The following is an 18,738-nucleotide window of genomic DNA, read 5'->3' as shown; positions in this document are numbered from 1 at the left end:
AATGTCACCCGGTGGAGTCCATCAAGTGTCCCCTCTGGATGAATCAACAAAATTTTAAATAATAAAAGATGTGGGAGTGAACAACGTTACATGATAGAATAATGTCCACTGATTGGATGACACTTAATAAATAATGTTTTGTGTTGAGTCAATTGGAGTTGTTTCAGTTACTCACAATTTACACAAGAGGAGGGTTAGTAATCAATGAGACGCTGGAGAGACATGTATAATTTTTACAAGGAAAAAAGAACAAATGTGGTTATGTTATGCTGCCACCACCACCTTCACCACTAGCAATATTTTGATGTTGGTTTACTGTGGTTGCTTAGTTGGGTGGATGCCCTGTTGCTCATGCACACTTACAAAGCACACCCAGGAAAGCATGCAGGCTTCATTTCTTTCTAGTCTTTGCAAATCCTTTGTATTCAATGCTTATGGACTGGGAAAAAAAGCCTGGATGGTCATTGTTGGAACACAAACTTGATAGACGGTCTGATTGCTCAGGATGGTCATGGTTGGAACACTTTTGATGAAAGGTTTGCTCTATCAGGTCTAACCTGGGGCTACGCATCACCACCATCAACAGCGGTAGCAGAACCACCACCACACACATCCACCATCACCACCACTAAAACCACCACCACCGCCGCTGCTGCTGCCACCACCACCACCACCACCTACAACAACAACAGCAACAACGACAGCAGCAACAACAACAACAATGACAACAACACCAATAGCAATACAAATATCAAGAAGTCAGACCATTATAAAATTCTATTCAATTCATTCTCATTGTTTCCTTTCTTTGGAAATTCCTTGAATATATATATACATATACATTCTAGAAAATTCTGTAAAAATACTAAACAAACTCATTAAAGTCATCAAAATGCTTTTATCCTCAAAAATGAAGAAATAACATTTTGTTTTTTCTATTTGCTTTCAATTCTTCAAGAAATCACCTTTTATTTCCAAACCAAAGCCATTTTCTTATGTATAAATTCTATGAAATACCAATCTTTAAAAAATATAAAAATTCTCATTGATTTTTTCGTTTTGTTTAATATTTTGTACCATTCATTCCAGTTTGATTCTTGTTATTGCTGGCTTTTCATTATATTTTTGTGTTACCATTCTTAACCATCTTGATAGATTAATTTTCATTTCTATACCTTGTGATAAAATATTTATACATCATCAAACTGTTTCTCATACTTATTATCATTATTATTATTATTATCATTATTATATTATTATTATTATTATTATTATTATTATTATTATTATTATTATTATTATTATTATTGTTGTTATTGTTAATTGTTTAAATTATCATCATCCTCATCATCATCATTACATTATCATTATTATTATTATTGTTGTTGGTGTTGTTGTTGTTGTTGTTATTGCATTTAATTGTCCCCTGCATACATCACCCTGGCATATAAAAGATATTTATGTTCCTGTTTTTATTGTTGTTGTGGTTGTTGTTGATACTATTATTATTGTCTGGGGCCAAAGCTGGCTTCAGGAGTGCTCTGATCAATTTGGATCAATTGAAAGCATTCAATAGGGTTGACCATTGCTACTTGGAAGCCATCCTGAAAGCACACAGTTTCAGTCTTGTTTTCAGAGGCTGGATCACTGCAATGCACAGCAGCACCTATTCAGTGGTCAAAGAAGACGATTACCTATCGGGACTATTTGGCATCACACACTTGGTCCATCAGGGCTGCCTGCTGTCACCTCTTCTGTATGTATTGGCACTCAAGCCACTGCTAGGAAAGTTGAAACAACTAAGGGGCATCCCTTTCAATCTGGAACAAGGAAGAGCAGTGTCACCATATGTGGATGATGTCACCATCATGGTGTCAGACACCTCCAAAGTGGAGATGATCAGCATCATCCTAAAGGAATATGAGTCAGTTGCAGGAGCTAAAATCAACACTGATAAATCGGTGGGTTTGCAGCTGGGGGTTCCGGAGAGGCAGAACAATGCCATTGGACAGTGATGGCAGATGCTGGACCGACAGACCAGTTTAACTGCTTGAGGCCTGGTGTGGTCTTGACCTCCAAGTTGATAAGAACTGGGACAAGATGGCAAACAGGGTAGCCAATCTTACCCAGAAATGGGTTCAGAGGAAGCTGTCCCTGAAAGGTTGGGTAGAGGTGGTGAATGCCTACATTGCTTCTGATACCATTTATTGCCTGACTGTCGTGCTGGTTACTGCTTGACCGGGTTGGAGCATTTCTTATTTGAATTCTTATAGAAGAGATGTATTCCAATGGTCAGGCAGTCACTCTGCGGCCAGCATCCTCTGACTGGCGGATTAGGTATGCTGTGGCTCCTAATTTGCAGACACACTCTTAAGTTATGCCACCTGCAGCAATTTCTGGATGGTGAGCATGTTTGGGCTCCATTTGTGAGGCTTGTCTTTCCGCAACTTGTCTCATTCATGGAGTTGCAGTTCTGGGTGAAGGTAAGACCAAGACTGGGCTCCTGGTGCTTAGAATGTCATCAGGCACTCACAGCCCTCTACCAGTCAGGCAATGGGATTGGTGGATGTTTTGCTTTAAAAATTTATAGAGGATTAATGGTGGGGAAGTGTGACGACATTCCCGGGGAGACTCTGGGTGTCAACAAAAACGAACTGGCTAGTCTGTTCTGGAGGACTTTCTGGTCAGAAACTATCATGGATAATTTCTAGATGTTCTTGGCCTCTACGGGCATGGATATGCTGTCAGACAGGCTTGTCCAAGGTGCATGCAGAGTGACAAAACCATTCTGTATGCACTCATTCAGTGTCAGTACATTGTTGACTTGTGGGATTATGTCAAACAGTTGCTGTCACATGTGGGACAGATCCATCTGTAGTGATGATTGCCCTGCTGCCCTCTTTCAATCACGCAAAGCAAGGCAGTTTTCCTTTGCCTGTTGGCTGTGGTGAAAGAGGTTGTTTGGTGGACAAGGCTGAAAAGCATGATGACAGATACATTCCTCTTTGGTAGAGCTCACATTAACTTCTTCAAGTTTCACTTGACAAGGAAATTGAGAGTGGAGAGGGAAGTGCTATCTTTGAGTGAGTTTATGGAAAGGTGCATGAAAGTTGGGAAAATGACTAGAGTGCATGCTACCTCTCTCAATGTTGACCTGTGAGTCAGAGATAAGTAATTGGAGAGGGCACTTGCTCTTGGTATTCAGATAAATCTCAGACAGTGAGGTTCCTCAATTATTCCTTGAAGTCATCCTGTATCAGGAGGGCTACATCTCTATCATTCTCTCCATCACCTTTTTTTTCCGTGCAAATCATGTATACTTACCTTTTGTTTTATTATTTTATTATATGTAAACCCTCACACTTTATGTCTGTCTTTGAATTGGTCCCTTTGTGGCAATTAAATGAAATCACCATCATCATCATTATTATTATTATTATTTTATGTTTGACTTTTGTTTTGCATTTGTACAAGTTGGATCCAAATCTCACCCAGAGACCTCAAGAGACAACAAGTTAGAAGTTCATGTAGGTGTTATGCCTAGGGTACCATATATTTGGATTTGTACAGTTTTGTTCAAGTGAATGTTTAAGAAACCATAAGAAAATTATGTGTTTGCTTTAAAATTTGAGATCACATAGACAGTATTATTATGTTAGCATTTGTTATTTGCTCCTTCTCTTCAGATCCATTTAGATTTGATAATTACTTTTGTGTCTGAATCTTTTTGACTGATACATGTCAAAATATATCTGAATTTCATTTTGCTTATCTATCTATCTATCTCTCTATCTATCTAACTCTCAATTTGTCTATTCAACTGTTTAATTGTTTGTCTATCTTACCATGAATCTATGTATCTCTCCATATCTCTGTATCTCTCTGTTTATATATATATATATATATATATATATATCATCATCGTTTAACGTCCGCCTTCCATGCTAGCATGGGTTGGACGATTTGACTGAGGACTGGTGAAACCGGATGGCAACACCAAGCTCCAATCTAAATTTGGCAGAGTTTTTACAGCTGGATGCCCTTCCTAACGCCAACCACTCAGAGAGTGTAGTGGGTGCTTTTACGTGTCACCCGCATGAAGGCCAGTCAGGCGGTACTGGTAATGGCCACGCTCGAAATGGTGTCTTTTATGTGCCACCCACACAAAAGCCAGTCCAGGGGCACTGGCAACGATCTCGCTTGAGAACCCTACGAAAGCCAGTCAGGCGGCACTGGCAACGTGTCACCCGCACGAAGGCCAGTCAGGCGGTACTGGTAATGGCCACGCTCGAAATGGTGTCTTTTATGTGCCACCCGCACAAGAGCCAGTCCAGGGGCCCTGGCAACGATCTCACTTGGCTTGCCGGGTCTTCTCACGCACAGCACATATATATCGTTGTCATCGTTTAACGTCCGCTTTCCATGCTAGCATGGGTTGGACGATTTGACTGAGGACTGGTGAAACCAGATGGCTACACCAGGCTCCAATCTGATTTGGCAGTGTTTCCACAGCTGGATATATGTATATATTGATATATATATATATATATATATATATATATATATATATATATATAAGGTTGAGGAGGGTATTGGATTTAACCAAACCCAAGAGGATACAGGTAATACCGAGTAAGTGCTGTATACCGACTAGTTTTGCCGCAGTCGTTGTATGAACAAGATTAGGGATTATAAGTCGTGTATTAGCGTGTGTATGTGTAAATATATAAAAATAAAAAGATAAAGAGAGCAATGGTAAGGTTGGAAGAATATTTTATGGATAGAGTCTTACAGCTGTTTCTGGGAAGATCCAGTACTTCCCTTAATTGGAGACAGAAAAAGTAAAGGAATCGATTATTATATCCATAGGCGGATAGTTTTAGTATGAAGTGATATAGAGTGTGATGCGCTGAAAAAAGAAAGAAAGAGAGAACAGTACTTGAAGTGTAGTTTCATTCCAGTAGTAAATATCCGTGTAAAGTAATCTTTGTGGGTGGGAATAATCCGGAAATAGTTGCTGCAGCAAAGGCTGAGATAGCAGAGATAGCAGAGGTGAATATATGCCATATTGTGTCTGGTGGTATTTTGCTTGTGTTTACTTGAAGAATGCCCATGATGATAATATATATGTGTATATATGTGTGTGTATATATGTGTGTATATATATATATATATAAGCAATGTTAATTCTCTAAATGAAGTATTAACAGTAACTGCACGATAAAGTGTAGTATATTGCCACTTAAGTGTGGCTGACCCCTAGGGGTGGATGTTACTGTTGCTTTTAGCCCCAGGAGGACATCTCCTCCAGCTGGCTTATCGACACACGACTGTGTCCTGTTTGCCAAGGGAGTTATCCCTCTCACCTCGACCAGCAGCACGAACGTATCCGGATTTCAGGGTTATTTCCCTTCGTCGGCGTTCGACAGCTGATGACCTTGGTGAGAGAGACAAAAACCTGGCAAACCTTATATCTTCTTTTCCAGTGAAATTCTTCACTGATATTGAAAAGGTGAAAACAAGCAATGTTAATTCTCTAAATGAAGTATTAACAGTAACTGCACGATAAAGTGTAGTATATTGCCACTTAAGTGTGGCTGACCCCTAGGGGTGGATGTTACTGTTGCTTTTAGCCCCAGGAGGACATCTCCTCCAGCTGGCTTATCGACACACGTTGCCAGGTTTTTGTCTCTCTCACCAAGGTCATCAGCTGTCGAACGCCGACGAAGGGAAATAACCCTGAAATCCGGATACGTTCGTGCTGCTGGTCGAGGTGAGAGGGATAACTCCCTTGGCAAACAGGACACAGTCGTGTGTCGATAAGCCAGCTGGAGGAGATGTCCTCCTGGGGCTAAAAGCAACAGTAACATCCACCCCTAGGGGTCAGCCACACTTAAGTGGCAATATACTACACTTTATATATATATATATATATGTATATATATATATATGTGTGTGTGTATGTACGTAAGTATGTATTCATATATATATATGTATATATAGATATACACACACATACATATATGGTGTCTCTGTTTGTCCTTCACTACTGCTTGACAACTGTACATTATGCATAGGCACATCGATATAAGTAAGAAAGTATTCAATGTTATAAGACAAGTTAATAAAAACAGACATTAAAACAAAGATTTTATTTCTTCATCAATCTCTAATGAAAAATCAGTAACATGAAGCCTGGAGTAGTAATGGTCCAAGATCTGTTTCAGTCTTCTGTAATGTTATATTTATATATACACATAAAAACATACACATGTGTATATGCATGCATATATATATATATATATATATATATATATATATATACACGTGTGTGTGTGTGTGTATATATGCATATATACATCTGTATATATATGTGTGTGTGTGTGTGTGTGTGTATATATATACATATATACATCTGTATATATATGTGTATGTGTGTGTGTGTATTTATATATATATACACCATTGTTTGGATTTTTTTTTATCTTCTTAAATATAAAGTATGGAGTTAAAACATTTGATAGATTATTGATTTTTCTCTTGCTTCGTTATTCTTTAATGAAAGACATCAATGATTAATTACAATTAATCATAGATCAATCATAGATTAGAATAGTTTTCAACAAATTTCCGGCATAATATCTGCAACAGTTATTGCATCACTGCCTCACAGAAATCAGCTGTGGTTTACTAAAGGAATCAAATCAAACATGCACGTGCCAATGTAAGTTCATGTATGTTACCAGTGCATCTGCTAGAAATAACAGCCAAATCTACCTGTTATTGATTTCAACTTTTGGCACAAGACCAGCAATTTTAGGACGGAGGTAAGTCGATTACATCAACCCTAGTGTTCAGCTAGTACTTATTTCATTGACCCCAAAATGATGAAAAGTGAAGTCAACCTCAATGGAATTTGAACTCAGAGCATGAAGACAAATGAACTGCCATTAAGCATTTTACCCAGCATGCTAACAATTCTGCCATTTTGCCACCTGGAATATACTTCATATTAAATTCTACTTCATTTTTGTATCTGGGTTACAAGATTCTTTTTGTGAACTAATGTGTTGAAGCAAGTTATGTCATGTCTGGAGAGAGTCATATTGTCTTAATGCCTTATTAACTAACACACTCACTGGTTTATTTTCAACTCATTTATTATTTATGTTTTATATTTTTTAATATTTTTTATATATTTTCTTCCAAAATTTTCATTGCTTTAGCAACCTTGTCAATGGATGTTGACTCTTGGAAGAAAACCTGCGCCGTGAGGACCAAAGACTTGAGGTATTTCGTGTTGCAAGACAGTGTTTGAGAGAGAATCGTGATGTCATAGGAGAGAAATGTGTCCACATGGATGATGGTTCACTTCCATTAAATGAGGCTGCAAAGAGAGACGTATGGAGATGCCGCTATGAAAGGTTGCTAAATAAAGAGAATGAATGGGAGAAAGAGAGCCTGCCGAATGCTGACCCAACAGAGGGACCAGCTATCCGAATTGACAGTGCCTTGGTAGATAAAACAATGAAGGGTATGAAGACAGGGAAAGCCCCCGGCCCCTCAGAAATCACTGCAGAGATGCTCAAAATATCTGGCAGTGTTGGCTATAGCCTAGTCACCCATATAGTCAACCAGGTGATATATAAAGGAGTCATACCCAATGACCATAGTCAATTGCTACAAAGGTAAAAGCGGTGCATTAGATACAAATAATTACAGAGGTATCAAGCTGTTGGATCAGGTAATGAAAGTCACAGAGAGGGTTGTAGCCCAACTAACTAGACTAAGAATAGTCTAGACGAGATGCAGTTTGGGTTTGTGCCAGGAAAAAGCACCACTGATGCTATATTTCTGGAAAGACAGCTGCAGGAGAAATACCTAGCCAAAGATAAACCCTGTACCTGGCTTTCGTTGACATGGAGAAAGCTTTCGACAGTGTCCCCCGATTCCTTATCTTGTGGTCAATGAGGAAACTAGGGATAGATGAATGATTAGTGAGAGCTGTGCAAGCCATGTACAGAGACACTGTCAGTAAGGTGAGGGTTGGCAACGAGTACAGTGAAGAATTCTGGGTAGAGGTAGGGTTTCACCAAGGTTCAATTCTCAGCCCCCTCCTATTTATCATAGTCCTCCAGGCAATAACAAAGGAATTCAAGACAAGAGGCCCCTGGGAACTCCTCTATGCTGATGACCTTGCTCTAATTGCTGAGTCACTATCAGAACTAGACGAGAAGTTTCAGGTGTGGAAGCAAGGATTAGAATCGAAGGGCCTTGGAGTCAACCTACCTAAAACCAAAGTCTTAATAAGTAGGAAGGCAGACAAACCACAAATCCCTTCAAGCCCTGCTCGATCTGTAGAAAAGGCATAGGTAGAAACTCTATAAGATGTACCCATTGTAAGCTATGGACACATAAGAAGTGCAGAAATATCAAAGGAAGGCTAAATGGGAAGATAGTTTTTGTATGTGGCAGATGCTCAGGAGCAATAAACACTGAAAATGTTCAGAGAACAAATTCTGCCACATTCTAGGGAGAAAAATTACTAGTAGTTGACAACTTCCATTACCTAGGTGACCAAGTCAGTAGCCAGGGTGGATGCTCTGAAATTGTAGCTGCTTGAATAAGAATAGCCTGGGCAAAGTTCAGAAAGCTCCTACCTCTGCTGGTGACAAAAGTCCTCTTGCTCAGAGCAAAAGGTATATATATATATATATATATATATATATATATATATATATATATATATATATATTTATGTATATATATATATATGTTTATGAATGAATGTTGCATATATATGTGTGTGTACATATACATGCATGTGCATATCACATTTTCTAGGGCTTCCTATATCTGTAAAAATGTCTATTTGATGAGTGATGTTGTTTATATCTCTCCTGATGAGATTGATGCATAGCTGATCATAATTCTTCCTGTCGGACGTATTTTGAATGCATACATCAAAACATATTCTTTTACTTGTTTCAGTCATTTGACTGGTCATGCTGGAGCAACACCTTTAGTCGAGCAAATTGACCCCAGGACTTATTGTTTTGTAAGCATAGTACTTAATCTATCTGTCTCTTTTGCCCAACCACTAAGTTACGAGGATGTAAACACACCAGCATCGATTGTCAACTTATATTCGGCGGGGACAAACACAGACACACAAACATATGCACACACAAGGCGGCGAGCTGGCAGAAACGTTAGCACGCCGGGCGAAATGCTTAGCGGTATTTCGTCTGCCGCTACGTTCTGAGTTCAAATTCCGCCGAGGTCGACTTTGCCTTTCATCCTTTCGGGGTCGATTAAATAAGTACCAGTTACGCACTGGGGTTGATATAATCGACTTAATCCGGTTGTCTGTCTTTGTTTATCCCCTCTGTGTGTAGCCCCTTGTGGGTAATAAAGAAATAACACACATACATATATATACATATATACGATGGGCTTCTTTCAGTTTCTGTCTATCAAATCCACTCACAAAGATTTGGTCAGCCCGAGGCTTTAGTAGAAGACACTTGCCCATGTGCCACACAGTGGCACTGAACCTGGAGCCATGTGGTTGGTAATCAAGCTACTAACCACACAGCCACTCCTGTAGAATATATGAAGATATAAATGTTTTAATAACATCCTGAGTGTTTGTGTAAATGTGTATGTTTGTATGTATGTGCAAATGTGTGTTTGTGTATTTGTAGCATTCTTAGACATGAATAAAGTGCTATTAGAATTTTTAGTCATTTGATGCTATTAGATTAGTTACATCTTTTCTTCAGTGAATTGTAGATGTAAGCTTACTTATTTGTGTCCGTGTCTTCCATATGTCATGAATTACATACACTTAAATCCTACCTCAAACCTTTTATTTGGTGCCACCACGACCACCACCACTGCTGCCGCTTCCACCACCACCGCTGCCGCTGCCACCTCCACCACTGTGCCGCTGCCACCGCCACCACCACCACCACCACCACATCCACCACCAACACCACTGACACCAGCAGTTATAGCAGCAGTACTAATAGTTGCTTTTCTGATTTGTTCATAATAATTAGAAGATTTTTAAGTACTACCCACACAATCTTCAAACAGCAAGCTAAACTCCAAGTTAACTGTTGACATTTCTTTCTGAAAAGATTAATTTTTTTTATTTCGGAAATCCTCAAAATGATAAATTAATCCAAGATTAAATTAATTTTTGCACAATTTCAACTTTTTTCTATTTTTTTTTTTTAATACTATCATCGCACTTATATCACTTACAAAAGTGATAGTGCTCAATGTGCCCACCCTCATGTCTAGCAATCACAACTGTTCTATACCTACAAACCTTGACTGTTTACCTTTCCTTCTTACTTTCCTTCCAATACTTTACCTCAATGGTCTTTCCTGTGCAATGTTGTCTCCTTCACTCACACTCTTCCACGTTTTCCATATTCCAAAAATTTCCCTTTCCTTCAAATGGGCCCTTAATCTGCATTATCTTTTAGTCCATAGCTCTTCAACTGTAATGTACACCAAATCCTCCTTTTCCTGAATCAATTATAACACATGCCCTTATATCTACAGCACAACTACCCTCTTTGACCACAACAACATCCCTTCCTTAGCACTGACCATTCCACCTAAATACTGACCATTCCATCTATACCACTACAAATGTCAATTACTATCTTAAATGCTAGTTCTGTAATCTCTTATGTATTGGGAAAACTGGCTGTTTGCAGACTGCTTTACCAAACATCTACAATCACATAAGCATCACCTGTTAAATGTTACTTCAAATAATCTATGCACATTGTTTTCCACCTCTCAATCTGTGAGTTCCACCATAGCTCCTCTACTTGTTGCTATCAAAATGAGCAATGTCTCATCTTCCACCTGTGATGTTCCACTCACTCTGGTATAAGCACATAGCCATCTACTCCACATGCATTTATTACATCACATATGCACATAAGCATAACCACTGGCTTTACACTTGTACACACATACAAACACACACACAGCCATATACAAAGATATATTCTTAACACACATCACACAGCCATACAGTTAGCTTTTCCCTCCTTCCATTTTTATCCATTACACAATCTCTACATACACACAAGCATAAATCATGCATTATTACACTTTATGTGCATTCATCCATTTATACGGGTTGTGTGTCTTACAAACACACATTCAGATTATTTGACCTACTAATAGTCAGTTAATTGCATGGTCAATTTAATAGATATATGGAATGATGGATATGCTTATTGATTGATAGGTTGACAGGGTGATAAATACACACTAAAGTAAAACAAACATAGATGGACTGTTAGCTATGCATATTGACACATAAACTGGTCAAAAGGTATACAGATGATTTTGTTGCAGTTTGATAAATGACGATACACACAGTTGAATGGTTTTATGTACATTCATGTATATATGACTGAGGAAAGTAGTATTATGTAAGAATTATCTTACATAACAACTGGAAACATGCATTCAAAATATCAATATATAAACATTTGGTTTTTGTCTTATTCTGTATTATGCAATTTTTTTCCATAACAATCTAGCTTGTCCTTGCTTTGAATATACGGTTAAAACAACAAGAATATAGGAGTGGAATGTTTTACCAGATCCAGGTCAAAATATTCTGCTAGATTATATTGAATCAAAACATATGCTCAATACACACACACACACACACACACACACACACATACACATATATTCTTTTATATATATATGTTCTTTTATTCTTTCATTCTTTTACTTGTTTTAGTTATTTGACTGCGGCAACACTGGAGCACCACATTGAAGGGTTTTCATCGAAGAAGTTGACCCCAGGACTTATTCTTTCGAAGCCTGTACTTATTCTATCAGTCTCTTATGCCAAACCACTAAGTTACAGGGATGTAAACACACCAGCATTGGTAGTCAAGCAATTGTTTAGGGACAAATACAGACACACACACACACACACACACACACACACACACACATATACATACATATAATATATATATATATATATATATATATATATATATATATATGTGTGTGTGTGTGTATGTATATATATATATATATATATATATATGTGTGTGTGTATGTATATATATATATATATATATATATACGATGAGCTTCTTTCAGTTTCTGTCTACCAAATCCACTCACAAGGCTTTGGTTGGCCTGTGGCTATAGTAGAAAACACTTGCTCAAGGTGCTATGCAGTGAGACTGAACCCGGAACCATGTGGTTAGGAATCAAGCTTCTTACCACACAGCCATACCTGCACTGATATATAATACACACACACACACACACACACACAGACACACACACTTATATATATGGTTATGTGTGTGTATGTATACATATATATCAGAGTCGGGCCATTGCCAATGCCTTGTAAATGGTACCCATGAATCATAGTCATAGTTTTGGTGATTGACACTGCCATGTAAATGGCACCTGTGAATCACAGTGATGATCATTGCCAGTACTATGTAAAGGCCACCCATGAATCATTATGATCATTCTGGTACCATGTAAATGGCACTCGTGAATCACAGTTGTAGTCGTTGCCAGAATCATTTAAATGGCACCTGTGAATCATAGTTGTGGTTGTTTCCAGTTCCATGTAAATGGCACCCATGCCAGCGGTATGTAAAAGGAGCATCCATTACACACCTAGAGTAGGAAGGGCTTTCAGTGCATAATGCATGCTTCTTTGCTTATATCACCAGACAACTCCTGCAGTGAGACCACCAGATCACATGGTTTCAAACTTCTTTGATCTGATTGGTAATGGATGCTTGACTGCTAGAGACAGCAACAACTCAACTCTTCACTAGCGATATACAGAAAATCAGTGCCAGAACAGGCACTGGTGTTTCACTTTGCCAGTGGAGAGATGAGTCACTGCTGTCTCAAGCAGTCTTGTGTCAGTCACCAATGAGACCAAAGAAGATCGAAATCACATGATCTGGTGGTCTTGGTGCTGGAGTTGATGGGAAGCTATCTTTCTGCTGCTGATATAAGCAAACAATTATGCATTTTGCACCAAAAACCTATATAAAAGTTTCTCTCATTCTCACAGTATTGTCTGTTTTAACAGAACTTCCAGGCTTAAGTGGGAATAAATATTGCCCTCTCAGTATTAATACTGCCTCTCTTTCACTTCGCTCTGTCCCTTACATTTTTTTCTCACCCCTCCTTAATTCTTCTATCCCTCTGCCTCTACCGCTCTCTCTTCTCTCCTCAAGTGACCAGTGTTCGGCCAAGCCTGACCTTTCTTTCTTCATTCGACTACCATCTGTGCAACATCTATATTCCTCTCTGTGCCTGTCAAATCTTATGTCCCTGCCATAAGGCTTTACTTCCACACACGCCAGCTTAATTCAATTTGTCCTTAGTCGAAAGATACCCATTGTTAATGTCCTGTTATTTGTATTTGTGTAACATTTCTCTGTTTTTTCTGTTCTTGTTTTCATATACATTTGCTGCTTTCTTCCGAGGAGTCTAATGCTCTTAGCTTAGTTTTTCCTTGGGGCTGGCCAGATTGGAGCAATCTCGAGTATAACCAGCCAAAATTGCAAAGATAATCTGGAACTTGGCTGAGGAAAGAAAACTCCGAATGACCCATTCTTGTTTTCTTTGTATCATCTGTCTGGATGTTTTATTGTCCTTTTTTGTATCACCTAACTGTCTGGATGTTTTGTGTTCTTGTCCCATTTTTGTATTTTTTATATATAAAGAAGAAAATGTTTTGAATGGTACAACAATGCTCTATAATACAAACAATGGACTATGTACCTGTTGTAATTTAGTCATCCATAGTCTGATAATATTTCACAATAAAATTCCTTCTTCAGATATTCTTAGAATAATTGGTTTTCCGACGGCTTTTCTTTTTTTTTTTTTCAGATGCATCTCAGCAGTGGTCTCTCGAAGCTCCTTTTGGAATTCCTCATGAGAAGTGTGTGATGTCGGCCATGTCGCAATCTCGTGTGCTGGTACATCTGTAGCACTGCTTCTATGTTATGTATAATACATGCAGCTTCCTTTTTTTTTCCTTTATATATATATATATATATATATACAGGCAACTGTGCAAGTAAATAAATTAAGACACATCAGATATTTCAAATATATTAAATATATTATTTTGTTTGGGGATTTGGTTTGCAAGATTCTTTATGTGAGTTCGTGTGTTGAAGCATATTCTGTTATGTCTGGGGAGTGTCTCTTTTTTTTGTGCCTTATAATTTAAGACACTCACCGGTAAAATTTCCACTTATTCCTTATTTTTATCTTCCTAAAATTTTTGTTGCGTCTTGAAACCTTTTCAATAGTCTTGACTCTTAAATTTCTTAAATGTTTTTTCAATATATAGGTATTTATATTAATACACAGACTATAAATGACAGAAAAAATTAAACGAGTGGAAGAGAAGTGTTATAAGCCCAACAGCTGTTTCTGGGGTCTTGGCAATCCATAATAATGTTGGTAGATTTAGTTCATCACAATAAGCTGCCATATGGATGCAGTTAACATTGAATGATATGACCCTCCATCAACAGGGTAGAGAAGATATTACGTTTCAGATCTTAAGGCAAAGAATTTAATTTTCTGTCATTTTACTCTGTGTAAGTTGCATCTATCAATATAAATAGGTACATATTTATAAATAAAAATTCCTCACCTGAAAGTTTCCACATTTTGCTTTCTCTCATTTTGTATATACACGTATGTACATATTTTGTATTTGATCTGTTTAATATATTCAATACACTTGATGTATATAATTTGTTTATCTTTACAACTGCCTCTATATGGAGAATCACTGGATCTCATCTACGAACAATATATATATATATATATATATATACACATATACACATACATGCATACATACATACATACATACATACATATATATATATATATATATATATATATATATATATATATACATATATATATATAAAATATCAGCTGGTAGATATTGGGTGTTTCACGTATTATGCCCATTATTGCATTAACATGATCCAATAATAGTTCTATATCTGATTGAGTTTGAGAACACTGCACATTATATTATATTATATTACATTATATTACATTACATTATATATGTATAAACATATATATATGTACATGTATATGTATGTATATATATATATATATATATGTGTGTGTGTGTGTGTGTGTGTGTGCATGTGTGTTTGTGTATACATATATATATATACATATACATGTATGCATGTTTGTATTTATATATAAATGAGTTGTATAAAATGTGGATTCAGAGAATCATGTGGCTATCACAGAAGGCTCCTCTTATGAACGCGGCTAACAGTTGACATAGTAAACCAATACTGAGAAATGTAATATTCCCAAATCATTGATGTAACCATGATGTTGTAGTGAACTGATGAGCAAACTTTCTTTATGTGCATTTATTTGTGATTATAAAATTGCATAATGCTGAGCATGTATATCAATGCAAGCATATAAGCATTATCCTTTTCCCACTGAAATTAGTACTACATGGAGAAGGTTGTGAAATGGCCATAATCCTAAGGATGTCATGTGCTTAAATAAATATGCATTTGTCACTCATACTGCCTGACTTTTATGTCTAATATATTATTCATGAAATATTTTTATTGATCAGATCTGGATTTCAGCTGACTGGACACTTTATACCTTTTATCTTTCACTTGCTTCAGTCATTAGCCTGTGACCATGCTGGGGCACTGCATTAAAGAATTTCTTTTAGTTAAATGAATTAAGCTCAGTACATTTTTTTTAAAGCCTGTTACTTATTTTGTCAGTTTCTTTTTGTCGGAGTGGTAAGTTACAAAGCTGTACACACATCAACACCTTTTGTCAAATGGTAGTGAGGGAAAACACACACACACACACACACACACACACACACACACACACACACACACACACACACACATAATGGGCTTCTTTCAGTTTCTCTCTACCAAATCCACTCTTAAGGCTTTGATCAGCTTGAGGTTATTGTAGAAGACACTTGCCTAAGGTGCCATGCAGTGGGACTGAATCTGGAACCATGTAGTTGGGAAACAAACTTCTTACCACATAGGCACACTTGCATGCAATGAAATGACCAGCTAAGTTATCTTGCTTCTTTGTCTTTAATTGTTCATAATTTATCTCTTATTTGCATTTCAACCCTGTTAATACTAACCCATCTTTAATTTAATTTAATCTAACTTAACATACTTGTAATTTTGCCTCAAATACAGCTTCCTCATTTCTTCATTACTGTCTCTTTGAAAATATATCTCATCCTTCTCATCATAATCTTACCAATAATACCCTTTCCCCTCATTTCATCATTACTGTCCCTATGAAAATTATTGCTTCTACTCTGGAAATGAGTATACTCAGTAGTAGTATAGACGCAGTGGCCCGGGAACAAAATTTGCTTAGGGGGTGCAAACTCAGTTCCAAAATTTGGCACTACTGGAGAAGTGTGGATCCAAGTTCTGGGAGTGTGCATGTCACAAATTTGCGCATGCGCACGCGTTAGTCGTAAGTAGTCGAATTTAGCACTCAGGTAAAAAACGAGACGCTCGCTACTTGCTGTAAATGGAGGGTTGGTTAACCATCTAATACAAGAAGAAAATTGCAGATAAATTGAATAAAAACATGAAAAATAACAAAATGATATTTCATTGAAAAGTAAACCATTCTGAAAGATAGTTCAGAATGTTTTCAAAACATTTATCTCCAGCTTTTCCCATATTTCATTAAGGGTTAGGGTTAGGGGTTAGGTTTAGAGTTAGGGTTTAAAGTTAGGGGAGATGAATGTTTTTTCACTATTCAATGATTATTTTTCACTTTTATATTCAACTACTCTGCAATTTTCTTTTTGTATTACATGGATAACCCCACTCCTTTTACAGCAAGTAGTGCGAATCTGCGCATCTCGTCATTTGCCTTGTGAGCTAAAATCGACTACTTACAACTAAAGTGCGTGCATGCACAAATTTGTGACATGCGCACTCTCAGAACTCGGATTCACACTTCTGTAGTACCCAAAAGTTTTACAAACAAGGTGAAGTTTTCTAATTTGGGTATCAAAACAAACAAATGCTCAATAATAATAACTTTTATTATTATGAGGATCGACTGGAAAGTTAACAGGCTGACTAATATATTCTCATAGAATGTGACCAAATGAAGTTCATTTTTAAATATTAGGATCTTTTCTGCTTGATTTCACCTTCTGAAATTTTAAAATTAAGCGAAAATTTTCAAATTTGATATATTGGTGTAATTTTTCCCGTTGAATCTGATGCTATTCACTTATTCCAGAAAGACTTTAGAAAACTGTAACAGAGGTTTAAAGTTTGATCATTTTCCCTCCATCAGAGAACAGGATGTGGAAGCTAGCATTTTATACAAGGTGACAACATTACAATGTTAAAACATTCAACGATGGAACTTTTAATAAAGCTTTGTGAAATGTTGGATAAACATACTGTTGGTTTAGTTCATGTGAACAATACACAATTTTGAAATTGGAATAAAATTGAGGCAAGTGAAAAGTGAAAATCAAACAGAAAAGATATCTACATACTTCTTTCAGTGATTCATTGCTTCGATTGCCTTGGAAAAGAAGCTATCCTGTTAGTTAAACAAGTTTTCAACAGCTGATAAGACATCATCACTATGATATTGGTTCCAAGCCGAGTAGGATCTATTTTAAAACGGGGGCGCCAGTTTTCATTTATGTTTTACGTAGTGTTTTTGGTACGGAAAGACTTTCAAACTTCGTATACTTATCTATTTTGTGTTATAGAACAGAAAAATATTTTTGTATTCGAATTTATTTCATGTAAAAAATTGTCTTATTTCGATAATTTCTACTAATCACTGACGTTTATTCAGTTGAAAACAGCGTTGTAACGGTGTATATCGTATTAATCCCTAACCCTAACCCTAACTAGACTGTTAACCGTAACCCTAACCCTAAAACTAACCCTAACTCTAGAATCCGAACTCTAAAATTGTTACACACATAGATACGCACAGCGTAATTTATTATATAAACAATATATGCGTAAAAATTACGATTAAACCGGATGAAATATGTCACAGGGAATAACATTTTTATGACCGGCCAGCAGTCACTGTATTGAGCTGAATAGACGTCAGTGATTGGTTGAAATTACAGAAATACGACAACTTTAACATGGAATAACTTGCGAATTCCTTTTTATTGTTAAGAAGACTAAGAGTAAAAGATGTTTTATATGACACATTCTACCAGTGTCCCAAGTTTCAAAGTGTTTCGTTAAGAAAATACTGGCGCCCCCGTTTTAAAATAGATCCGCCGAGTATTTTTTTATATATATGTAGGGGATATAGATAATAAGATGAGGTCAAATCACTAAAGTAGGGAGGGTGGCTTAGCAGTTCAAAGCCAATCACACACAGCAGCCATCGAAACCAATTACTTGTGCACTGGAGTATTTGTTTCGATGAAAGAAGAACATACTCGACAGTTTTCCTTGCGTTTGGCCTTGATAGCCTTTCGCAACTGCCTTAGAAAGGTGGCACAGTACAGCACTCTCCATTGATGGTGAGAGCCTTTGAAAGTAGTCAATAAACACGATGCTTTTTGCAATCCAAAATACTGAGGCCATTACCTTCCCTGCACATTAAACGGTCTTGATG

The 18,738-nt window shown here is 37.1% G+C and overlaps 1 protein-coding gene across 2 annotated transcripts in view; it reads left to right on the top strand.

Moving 5' to 3' along the window:
• Positions 1-14,725, top strand: part of LOC128247613 (uncharacterized) — a 64,862-nt gene extending 50,137 nt beyond the window's left edge. For both annotated transcript variants that reach the window (XR_008263982.2, XM_089351116.1), the window contains 2 exons: positions 7,227-7,290; positions 13,939-14,725. Coding sequence is in view for 1 of the 2 variants with exons in the window: in XM_089351116.1 (XP_089207242.1) it covers positions 7,227-7,290; positions 13,939-13,987 (113 nt within the window). In the remaining variant the exon portion in view is untranslated. The remainder of the gene's footprint in view (positions 1-7,226; positions 7,291-13,938) is intronic.
• Positions 14,726-18,738: the final 4,013 nt, after the last annotated feature.

Source organism: Octopus bimaculoides, chromosome 4 (assembly GCF_046866305.1).
Source record: "Octopus bimaculoides isolate indiv1 chromosome 4, ASM4686630v1, whole genome shotgun sequence".
In the NCBI taxonomy this organism is placed as follows: Eukaryota; Metazoa; Mollusca; class Cephalopoda; order Octopoda; family Octopodidae; genus Octopus; species Octopus bimaculoides.
Note: the sequence above shows the minus strand (reverse complement) of the source record. Positions and strands in the feature narration are given on the sequence as shown.